This window comes from Leucoraja erinacea, chromosome 36 (genome assembly GCF_028641065.1).
Source record: "Leucoraja erinacea ecotype New England chromosome 36, Leri_hhj_1, whole genome shotgun sequence".
NCBI classification, from domain to species: domain Eukaryota; kingdom Metazoa; phylum Chordata; class Chondrichthyes; order Rajiformes; family Rajidae; genus Leucoraja; species Leucoraja erinaceus.
The window spans coordinates 7,555,646-7,566,995 of record NC_073412.1 but is presented as its reverse complement, the minus strand read 5'-3'; the positions used below and the strand labels follow the sequence as shown (position 1 = coordinate 7,566,995).

General features: G+C 49.8%; 2 protein-coding genes across 6 annotated transcripts in view; one reads left to right on the top strand and one right to left on the bottom strand.

The window, feature by feature from the left end:
* Window positions 1-2,034: 2,034 nt before the first annotated feature.
* On the bottom strand, window positions 2,035-4,094 carry gdpgp1 (GDP-D-glucose phosphorylase 1). The gene has a single exon (XM_055662589.1). The coding sequence runs from the start codon at window positions 4,076-4,078 to the stop codon at window positions 2,612-2,614; it is 1,467 nt and encodes a 488-aa protein (XP_055518564.1). The 5' UTR covers window positions 4,079-4,094; the 3' UTR covers window positions 2,035-2,611.
* Window positions 4,095-6,155: 2,061 nt separating this feature from the next.
* Window positions 6,156-11,350, top strand: part of LOC129713510 (tubulin polyglutamylase TTLL13-like) — a 40,197-nt gene continuing 35,002 nt past the window's right edge. For 2 of the 5 annotated variants that reach the window (XM_055662588.1, XM_055662584.1), the window contains exons 1-3: window positions 6,314-6,597; window positions 8,505-8,801; window positions 10,814-10,854. In XM_055662588.1, coding sequence (XP_055518563.1) covers window positions 6,458-6,597; window positions 8,505-8,801; window positions 10,814-10,854 — 478 coding nt within the window. In that variant the 5' untranslated portion in view covers window positions 6,314-6,457. Of the gene's footprint in view, window positions 6,203-6,313; window positions 6,598-8,404; window positions 8,802-10,813; window positions 10,855-11,350 lie in introns of those variants that run through there. The other 3 variants (XM_055662587.1, XM_055662585.1, XM_055662586.1) reach the window with 3 other exon arrangements.

Below are 11,350 nucleotides of genomic sequence, written 5' to 3'. Positions count from 1 at the left end.
CGCGACCCTTCTTCCGGAGAGGGGCATCAATCCGAAATGCCACCTATATAACAAGAAAAAAAGTTGTGTGTGCCTGTGTGTGTATATACACACACACTGAACTTTTTTTCTCATTTATTATATTGTTTACAGTGTACTATGTTCACATATTCTGTGTTGCAGCTGCAAGTAAGAATTGCATTGTTCTATCTGGGACATATGACAATAAAACACACTTGACTTTCTGAAGATGCTACCTGTCCCGCTGAGTTACTCCAGCATTTTGTGTCTCTCCTCACACGCCTCATCATTTGGTTATTGCATTATTGCACTTTAGGCCTTGTTATTGCACTATTTGGATTGCACTGCAATCTCTGCACCATTCTGCTGTTTTGCACATCAATGCATTTTTTTTTTTTTCATTACTGTGTGTGTGTGTGTGTGTACTGGTTACTCTGTGAGCTTCATGGCAACAAAAACATTAATTGCACAAGACAGTATATGGCAATAAACTACTCTGAATCTGACTGTTCAGGGAAGGTGTCGGGGGTTATGGGGAGAAGGCAGGAGAATGGGGTTAGAAGGGAGAGATAGATCAACCATAATTGAATGGCGGAGTAGACTGGATGGGCCGAATGGTCCAACTCTACTCCTATTCCTTATGACCTCCCACAATTTCTGCTGTTGACAACCATCTTAAAAAGCAAACGGAGACGAGGAAGCATTTTTTCCTCACAGAGAGTGGTGAGTCTGTGGTATTCTCTGCCGCAGAGGGTGGTGGAGGCAGGTTCTCTGGATGCTTTCAAGAGAGAGCTACATAGGTAGCTACAATGCATTTCGTTGTCTTTAATGCATTTCGTTGTCTCTGTACTGTACACTGACAATGACAATTAAAATTGAATCTGAATCTGAATCTGAATAGGTCTCTTAAAAATAGCGGAGTCAGGGGATATGGGGAGAAGGCAGGAATGGGGTACTGATTGGGGATGATCAGCCATGATCACATTGAATGGCGGTGCTGGCATGAAGGGCTGAATGGCCTACTCCTGCACCTATTGTCTATTGTCAAATCAGTAATTTATTGAATTGCACAATGGTTCAGACAGATTGCTGAAAGAGTTTAAAATGGTGGGTTCAGAGGAGGCTTCATAAATTTAGGAACTCAACAATCAATGCCATATTAATCTTTTGTCAGGTCATTGATATAAAATGTGTGTTTCTCCACAGATGCTACCTAACCTGCTCAATACCATCAGCATTCTCCAATGTTGTGCAGATTTCCAGCATCTGCAGTTTTTCAAATCCAATCCTGGCACAGTTTATTATAAACAGTTTTCCTTTGAAGATACCATGTTCCACAGTCGACACCAACTTCAAACGAGTGAGTGAAAGGTTAATAAAAACTGCTGATGCTGAAAGTCTAAAACAAACTTAGAAAATTCTGTAAATATTCAACTGGTCAAGCCACATATTTTTAGAGATACAGCATGGAAACGGTTGCTTTAAGCCCATCAAGTCCATGCTGATCACCAATCACCCATTCACACTAGTTCTATGTTATCCCACTTTCGATTGCACTCTGGACACACCAATTAACCTACAAATCCGCACGTCTTTGGGACGTGGGAGGTGAGAGAAACTTTTTCACCCAGAGAGTTGTGAATTTATGGAATTCCCTGCAACAGAGGGCAGTGGAGGCCAAATCACTGGATGGATTTACGAGAGTTAGATAGAGCTCTAGGGGCCAGTGGAGTCAAGGGATATGGGGAGAAGGCAGGCACGGGTTATTGATAGGAGACGATCAGCCATGATCACAATGAATGGCGGTGCTGGCTCGAAGGGCCGAATGGCCTCCTCCTGCACCTATTTTCTATGTTTCTATGAAACCCACGTGGTCACAGGGAGAATGTGCAAACTCCGCACAGACAACAGCTGAGGTTTGAATCAAACCCGGGTCTGGCAGTGTGAGGCAGCAGCTCCAGCAGCCACTGTGCCGCCCAGAAACAGAGAAGAGTCTTTGACATGAAATATTGACTACTTCACTCCTCCCCCCCCACAAGTCCTCCTATCCAGCTGAGTTTCCAGTATTTTCTATTTTTGTTTCAAACAATCAAATGCAGAGTGAGAGTGCCATGGGGAGAGTTTCCTCCAACTCTCCTTCCCCTTTTTCCATATTGTTCAAGTGTTTCTAGTCAAGTGTTGGAAGTAGCAATCCCTCATCATCGGTTCAGGTGAAACTCTCATTGAGTGGTTTCCAGTTCTTTGGCCCACACCGACCCAAGTATTTGGGCGAAGAAAGTTTGGTCTTGTGTGTCTTGAAGTAGACAGTACAGTGGTAGTTAGTTAGTTAGAATCAGAGAGTCATGCATCAGGGAAACAGGTCCTTCAGCCCATCACATCCATGCTGACCAAGGCACAGAGTCATTTCAGCATTTTGTGGATTTCTTTTGTACATTGGCATCTGCAGTTGTTTGTATCTATGGTTTGTAGGTCTATTGGCCTCTGTAAATTGCCCCTAGTTGATGTGAATGTGGGAATAACATAGAACTAGTGTAAATTAGTGATCATTTGGCGGCTTGGACTCCATGGGCCTGTTTCCATGCTGCGTCTCTCATTGAATGAAGCCGGGCCTTCAGTGCAGCGAGAGTCCCGTTATTTCAGCGCACAGCTGCTGGAACTCCTCGGCCGGCAGCAGATGCTCCCCGATTATCCGCAGCGCCGACTCCTCGGTTAGAGTCTCGAAGTCCGGGGCCGTTTTCACGGGCAGGAAGCCGGCCAGCTCGCAAAATGCCACGTTAAAGGCCGAGCCGTCCTTGGCGCCGAAGCAGGAACGGCGGGGCCACAGGATGAGCCTCACCCCGTCCCGGGAGTCGGGGTCTGGGGGCTGTGGCCCCAGTGCACAGCCCCGGGTCAGGAGCAGGTTGTGGGCCACCGAGCGATCCAGCAGCAGGTGGATGATGGCGAGCAGAGTGTCTGCCACCTCCTCATAGTCCCCGCCGTCCGAGTACAGCACCAGGGCCCGGGTGTAGTGGCCGCACAGCCGGTGGACAAGGGCCCCAGCCCCGTTTACACCTAGCGGCTCGGTGGGGGCCCACTCCACCTCCAGCCGGTGCCGCAGGTAGAAGCCATGCAGGTGCAAGTGGTTGACCGAGGCGAAGGCCCCCAGGCTGTTGAATCCCACCCGGAAGGCCGGGTCAGAGCTCAGCAAGACCAGCTCCAGAGCCCGGAGTACCGAGGCCCGCGTAAGTGTCTGCGGTAGCAGCTTCTCCGGCTCCGGCACCAGCAGGACGTGGCCCTGCTCCAGCGGGCTGTCGTTGATGATCAGCAGGGCGTCCTGCTCCGCCTCGGGCAGGGGATCGGGGTCAAGTTGGGCCCGGGAATGGGCTCGGTCCTCGGGCCGAGCATTGGCCTGGTTCTGGCCCTCGTGCAGGGTCCAGGGATCGGACAGAGGCCCAGCTTGGGCCTCAGGCTTGACCTGGGTTTGGGGCTGGGCCCCTGGATCAGTTCGGGCCCCGGAATGCGCTTGGTCCTTGGCCTCAGACAGAGGCCTGACGTCGGCCACACCCCCGGGATTAGTTTGGACCCCAACCTGGACCTGAGCCTCGGGCTGAGCTCCTGCCTGGGCCTCAGGTGGGGCCCCGGGATCGGGCTGGCCACCGACCCGGGCCTCGGTCCCCCCGCCCCGGCGCAGCGGGAAGAGGATCTCCCGGGCGGGGACGCGGGTGAAGTTGAAGCGCTGCGGGTCGAAGGGCTGCCGGAGGCCGGCGATGGTCTGCGGCGGGCGGCGCTGGCTGGCCCGCTGGGTGTTGAGCTGCGCCAGCAGGCGGCGGGGCCCCGGCAGCTCCCGGCTCGGTATCTCGGGCCCCCGCAGCGGGTATCGGAAACAGCCGGCAGCCAAGCGCCGGGCCCAGGCCGACAACAGGGCCCGGTCCAGGCGGGACCCCGACCCCGACCCCGGCCCCGACCACCCGACGCCGCTCCGGATGAAGTCCCGCTCCGTGTACACGAAAGGCGGCTCCGGCCTCGGGCTTTCCTGCTCGTCCTGCCCGGTCCGAGCGTCGTCTGCCGGCCCCGAACCGCGCTCCATGGGCGCCGCCATCTTGGCCACGTCACGTCACGTCACGCCCCCTCCCCTCTCCCCCTCCCCCTCCCCCACCCCCCCCCCTCCTCCTGCCCCTCCCCCCCCTGTCTTTGGAGTGTACAGCACATATAGTCCTGATTTAACTCTGGCGCTGTAAGACAGCAACTCTATTAATTCAATCCAATCAACCTTTATTGTCATCTTGCAAGCAACAGTTGTTACAGTGCAAAATGAAAAGACGTTTCCCAGTGAATAGCGGAGCATCGCACATGAAATTTAAAACACTTCACACATAAATTGAATTCAATTCAATTCAAAACAAAATACAGGGCGGAGGTGCAGAACCTGGCGGACTGGTGCGCGCGCATGTAACAACTTGTCACTAAACACCTCCAAGACCAAGGAGCTGATTATTGACTTCAGGAGGTCCCCATAATGGAGAATACGCCCCAATCTCCATTTACGGGGAACAGTGTAATGGTGTTATTGAAAAAGCTGTTCCTCAGCCTGCTTGTGCGAGACCTGAGGCTCCTGTACCGCCTCCCTGATGGGAGGAGGACAAACAGTCCATGGTTAGTGTGGGAAGGGTCCTTGATGATTTTCCCGGCCCGTCTCAGACACCGTTTTCGGTGGAGGGCATCAGATTCAGATTCAGATTCAGATTCAATTTAATTGTCATTGTCAGTGTACAGTACAGAGACAACGAAATGCATTGTAGGGAGCGGGGCACCGATGATGTGCTGAGCGGTTTTCACCACCCGTTGCAGTGCCTTCCTGTCAGCTGCGGTGCAACTGCTGTACCATACCGTGAAGCAGGTGGTCAGGATGCTTTCGATGGTACAGCGGTAGAAGTTGGACAGGATCTGGGGGGACAGGTGAGCTTTCTTAAGCCTCCTCAGAAAGTAAAGGCGCTGCTGCGATACTGCATCCTGATCATTGAACATCCCTAACTCCCTGCAAGCCATGATCCCCTTCCAGTCCTCAAAACCAGATCCATTCATTGATGAAGAGTCATCCTTCTCCACTCTGGGCCCATTCAAATGGCAGATATAAATATCTCCCCTCTCCAGATCTTATCCTTTCAACTTTCCACATCAAGATTTAATCACTAGTGAACATCCACCACCAGGTCCTAAACCCTCATGTATGAAGAATTCTTCTTTCATGATTCATTTTCCACAAACAGATTTCGACATCCATTGGGTAGGAAGGAACTGCAGATACTGGTTTAAGCCGAAGATAGACACAAAATGCTGGAGTAACTCAACGGGACAGGCAGCATCTCTGGAGAGAAGGAATGGGTGACGTTTCGGTTCGGGACCCTTCTTCCAGAACAAGGGTCACAATTTAAGGATAAGGGGGAAATATTTTAGGACCGAGATGAGGAAAACATTTTTCACACAGAGAGTGGTGAATCTGTGAAATTTTCTGCCACAGAAGGTAGTTGAGACCAGTTCATTGGGTATATTTACGAGGGAGTTAGATGTGGCCCTTGTGGCTAAAGGGATCAGGGGGTATGGAGAGAAGGCAGGGATGGGATACTGAGTTGGATGATCAGCCATGATCATATTGAATGGGCGTTGCAGGCTCGAAGGGCCGAATGGCCTACTCTTGCACCTATTTTCTATGTTTCAGACTGATGTCAGGGGAGAGGGAGATACAAGGAAGTGCAAGGTGTGAAAATAGGACAAAGTGAATGAAGATCAAGGAAAATGTAGATTAGATCATTGTTAGCTGGGAGAAGTTAACAACAAAGCAAACAGAGATAAAATATGGAGGCAATGCATTTCGTTGTCTCTGTACTGTACACTGACAATGACAATTAAAATTGAATCTGAATCTGAATCTGAATGGACAGACAATATTTCCAATCCCAACCCATGCAGACCAATTAGCCAATCACAATTAAAATGGCTCAGGGCCGTGATAGGAGGAAGCCTTGACCAATGGGGTACTGCCTTCAGCGTGACGACCAATGGCAGCAGGGTCTGTGTGACCGGACGGCCAATCAGCGCCGCGGGTCGAGATCCACCAATGGCGGGGCGGATGGTCGGGCCAATCAGGGCGAGCGTCCGGTTGCCATGGTGACGCGGCGCCGGGCGCCGGGGCTGCGGCTGCGCGGTGGGTGAGGGCGGGCGTCAGGTGAGTGGGGCGGCGGCGGCGGGGGCGGCTTGGGGTCCCGGGACCCCGGTAACGGGGGGGTGGGTGCGGCCGGGACTCCCCTCAGCAGCCGCCGGCCGCTCCTTGGCGGCGGACAGGAGGCCCTTCGGCCCCTCAGGGCGTCGCGCCCCGGCCCCATAGCAACGCGGCCCGGGGAGCCCTAGCAACCGGCGCGTCACTGTCCCGGGTCAACCTGCAGCCTCTGGGTGCAAAGTTTACTCTCCCTGTTACCCTCGCATGCACTACAATAAAGGCGTTGCTCTGGGCTTAATACTCATTATCCCCGTGTATTTCAACAGGGAGATCGCTGCTTTTTTGGAAAATAAGTCTAGATTGGGTAGCAGAGCAAAGTATGCAGAAATATCAAGTTATTTAAGGTAATGATCATAAGATGCATTCTTAACAATGGGTCCAAGTGTGCAAATGATAAGACAATACATTAATTTTTACATTTTAATCATACACGTGCTCAAAAGTATATATGTAGCAAGGAACTGAAGAAGGGTCTCGACCCGAAACGTCACCCATTCCTTCTCTCCAGAGGAGCTGCCTGACCCACTGAGTTACTCCAGAATTTTGTGTATACCAAGGAACTGCAGATGGTGGTTTACAACAAAGATAGATACAGAATGCTGGAGGAACTCAGTGGGTCCGACAGCATCTCTGGAGAAAAGGAATAGGTAATGTTTCAGATCCAGACCCTTCTTCAGACGTATTCAGACCAAAATGTCAGCTATTCCTTTTCTGCAGAGATGCTGCCTGACCTGCTGGGCGACTCAAAAGTGTACATATTTTTTTAGAAAATCTGAAAATATTGGGCATGCCCAGCAGGTCAGACAGCATCTGTGGACTGAGTGTAAAAACAAGGAATTGTGGTCAATTCCTGGTCAATTCGTCCCTTCCCACCCATACTACCCCCTCTCCGGGCACTTTCCCTTGCAATCACAGGAAATGCTACACTTCGCTTTACCTTCCCCCCCTTGACTCCATTCAAGGACCCAAGCAGTCGTTCCAGGTGTGGCAGAGGTTCACCTGCACCTCCTCCAACCTCATCTATTGCATCCGCTGCTCTAGATGCTAGCTGCTCTACATCGGTGAGACCAATAACCAACCTGATCTCCTGGTGGCTCAGCACTTCAACTCCCTCTCCCATTCTGAAACCGACCTTCCTGTCCTGGGCATCCTCCATGGCCAGAGTGAGGACCACCGTAAAGTGGAGGAGCAGCACTTCATATTTCGCTTGGGCAGTTTGCACACCAGTGGTATGAACATTGACTTCTCTAATTTTAGGTTAGAGGAACATTGACTTCCCTACTTTCTCCTCCCCTTCTTAGCTCTCCCTCAGCCATCTTGCTCCTTTCTTCTTCCCGCCCCACCCTCACATCAGTCTGAAGAAGGGTTTCGACCCGAAACGTTGCCTATTTCCTTCGCTCCATAGATGCTGCCTCACCTGCTGAGATTTTGTCCAGCATTTTTGTCTACCAGAAATGGCAATTACAAGAGCACAGGTTCAGTACACAGGTGTTAGTATTTATTTCTACTGCCCTGTAGTATACTGTACTACAAGCTGTCACTATTGTAAATGAATGAACATGTAAGATGGCCACCATTGATCGTGGTAATTCGGTGCCCTTCATTTCCGTGTTATCATTTGGACTATCAGACTAATTGGACTATTTGATGGCTTACCCGAGTGAAGAACATTTTGTATGTGAGGCCTGATGGTGAATGATGGCATGGGGTTACTAAATGAGAGCTGAAGTTACAGGGCTGACACTTCAAACTCAATGTGATCCCTACCCAGTTAGTCCATGCTGAGTAACTTGAGTCAGGGAATGCTTACATAAACAGGGGACACAAGAAACGATAGACGCTGGAATCTTGAGCATAACACCCAGTGCTGGAGGAACTCAGCAGGTCAGGAAGCATCTGTGGAGGGGTTAACACAATGTTGTTTTGTGTTGGGACCCTTAAGTCTGCTGAAGTAGGGGGTTGTGTAGAGTGTCTACCTAGTCTCCAGAAGGGACCTTACTCAAAATGTAATCTGTTCTTTCCCTCCACAGATGCTGCCTGACTAAATATTATGGCAAAATATATTTTCTGTATTATATGACTGGTATTCTTTCTTATCCTGTCTGAAGAAAAGTCCCGACTTGAAACGTCGTCTGTCTGTTCTTCCCACAGATGCTGCCTCACCTGCTGGGTTCCTCCAGCTCTTAGCCTTTTGCCATTTTTTTTTTCCTGTAATTCTTTTTCTCTTATATAAAGTCACAACATCTTACAGAATGAATGCACCCAAAGGCAGGAATGATTCTGAGGGGGAATCGGCTGAGGAGGAAGCAGAGAATGAGGAAGAGAGTGAGGACTCGGAGGATGAATCTGAATCAATTCCAAACAAAGGGAATGTGGAGGCCAGAAACGTGACAAGCCGAGAGTTGCCGCCTTGCGTCAAGCCGCAGAAGGAGCTGGAGGAGCAAGACACACTTTACAAGCAGCAACTCCATGCACTCAGACAGAGAGGCAAAGAGAAGACCATCATTAAAGAGGAGCCAGCCAAGAAGAAAAAGAGGAGGAGGAGAAGGTACAGACGTGTGTGATACATTCACCTAATATATGTACTTTTCCCAATGTGGTTTGCAAATCATTTGCCACACTGATCCTACACATTGACAATTCATCATCCACCTTGAATGAATAATTACATTTGTGTGTGTTCCCTCATTGACCAGTACATCATAGGGCCTCCATACACACACTGACCAGCACAACACGGGGTCTCTCTCATGCACACTGATTAGTAAAACACCCCTCACATTTTTTTTGTTTAGTTTATCGATACAGCGCGGAAACAGGCCCTTCAGCCCACTGGGTCCGCGCCGACCAGCGATCCCCGCACATTAACACTATCCTACAACCTTTAGGGACAATTTTTACATTTACCAAGCCAATTAACCTACAAACCAGCATGTCTTTGGAGTGTGGGAGGAAAACGAAGATCTCGGTGAAAACCCATGCAGGTCACGGGGAGAATGTGCAAACTCCGTACAGACAGCACCTGTAGGTGGGATCGAACCCGGGTCTCCATTGCTGCAATCGCTGTAAGGCAGCAACTCTACTGCTGTGCCACCATGACTGCCCTTGCGCCTCTGTGACCGCCACATGGATCACTCCATGTCAGTGGTCCTCCCTCACAGCAACCACTGAAACTCGGGTGCACTACACACACTGGGCGTTGTATCCCAGGGATAATGAATCCCGGAATGATTCATGGTAGAGTCACTGCCTCACAGCGCCAGAGACCCGGGTTCGAACCTGACCTCGGGTGCTGTCTGTGCGGAGTTTGTGTGGAGTTTTCCCTGTGACCGCGTGGGTTTTCGCCAGGTGCTCTGGTTTCCTCCCACACCATTATCCATTTTGGTGGCAAAAACGGGAAAGCAGATTATTATCTAAACGGTGGCCGATTGGGAAAGGGGGAGATGCAGCGAGACCTGGGTGTCATGGTACACCAGTCATTCGAAGGTAGGCATGCAGGTGCAGCAGGCAGTAAAGAAAGCGAATGGCATGTTGGCTTTCATAGCAAGAGGATTTGAGTATAGGAGCAGGGAGGTTCTACTGCAGTTGTATAGGGTCTTGGTGAGACCACACCTGGAGTATTGCGTGCTGTTTTGGTCTCCAAATCTGAGGATGGACATTATTGCCATAGAGGGAGTGCAGAGAAGGTTCACCAGACTGATTCCTGGGATGTCAGGACTGTCTTATGAAGAAAGACTGGATAGACTTGGTTTATACTCTCTAGAGTTTAGGAGATTGAGAGGGGATCTTATAGAAACTTACAAAATTCTTAAGGGGTTGGACAGGCTAGATGCAGGAAGATTGTTCCCGATGTTGGGGAAGTCCAGGAAAAGGGGTCACAGCTTAAGGATAAGGGGGAAATCCTTTAAAACCGAGATGAGGAGAACTTTTTTCACACAGAGAGTGGTGAATCTCTGGAACTCTCTGCCACAGAGGGTAGTTGAGGCCAGTTCATTGGCTATATTTAAGAGGGAGTTAGATGTGGCCCTTGTGGCCAAGGGGATCAGAGGGTATGGAGAGAAGGCAGGTACGGGATACTGAGTTGGATGATCAGCCATGATCATATTAAATGGCGGTGCAGGCTCGAAGGGCCGAATGGCCTACTCCAGCACCTAATTTCTATGTTTCTATGTTTCTATCACAAAGACACGCGGGTTTGTAGGTTAATTGACCTCTGTGAATTGCTCCGTGGGTTTTTATTTTATTTTATTTTTTTTTACAATACAATACAATTTATTTGTCACTTGAACCTCATAGAGGCTCAAGTGAAATGTTGTTTCTGCAGTCATACATACAAGAAAGTTGCAGGTGGGAAAGTGGGATAACATAGAATTAGTGTGAACGGGTGAGCAAGGGTCGGTGTGGACTCTGTGAGCCAAAGGACCTGTTTCCATGCTGCATATATGTAAACTAAAACTAAACACTACACCAATGTGTCTACCCTGCGGCCACTCCATTGCAGTGTATCTCAGGGTCCTGTGGTTAATATTATTGAAATCATTATTCCTTCTCATTTTGCAGGTGTATCGGAGTGAACCTAATCAACTGCAAGTATGAAAGTGGTAAGTTCTAATGTAATTACGGGATTAGTGAGTAGGGAAGACTCACTCAGGCATGATTTTTATCCTCCAGTTTTATTCACACTCCCGAGGTGGTATTTTGGGTGGAATTCCTCTGGTATCAAGCCCTTCTCTTGTGTCTTGTGTGATTAACTGTACGTGAGCTTGGATGGTGCGTGTTGCTTATGTTTTTTCAACTTTGGGCCATTTTGTGATCCCTGCTCATTGTGTGTTGCTGATGTCCAGACGCAGAGACTGTCTGGCAGAAAATTAAGGGGTTGGACAGGCTAGATGCAGGAAGATTGTTCCCGATGTTGGGGAAGTCCAGGACAAGGGGTCACAGCTTAAGGATAAGGGGGAAATCCTTTAAGACCGAGATGAGAAAAACATTTTTCACACAGAGAGTGGTGAATCTCTGGAACTCTCTGCCACAGAGGGGAGATGAGACCAGTTCATTGGCTATATTTAAGAGGGAGTTAGATGTGGCCCTTGTGGCTAA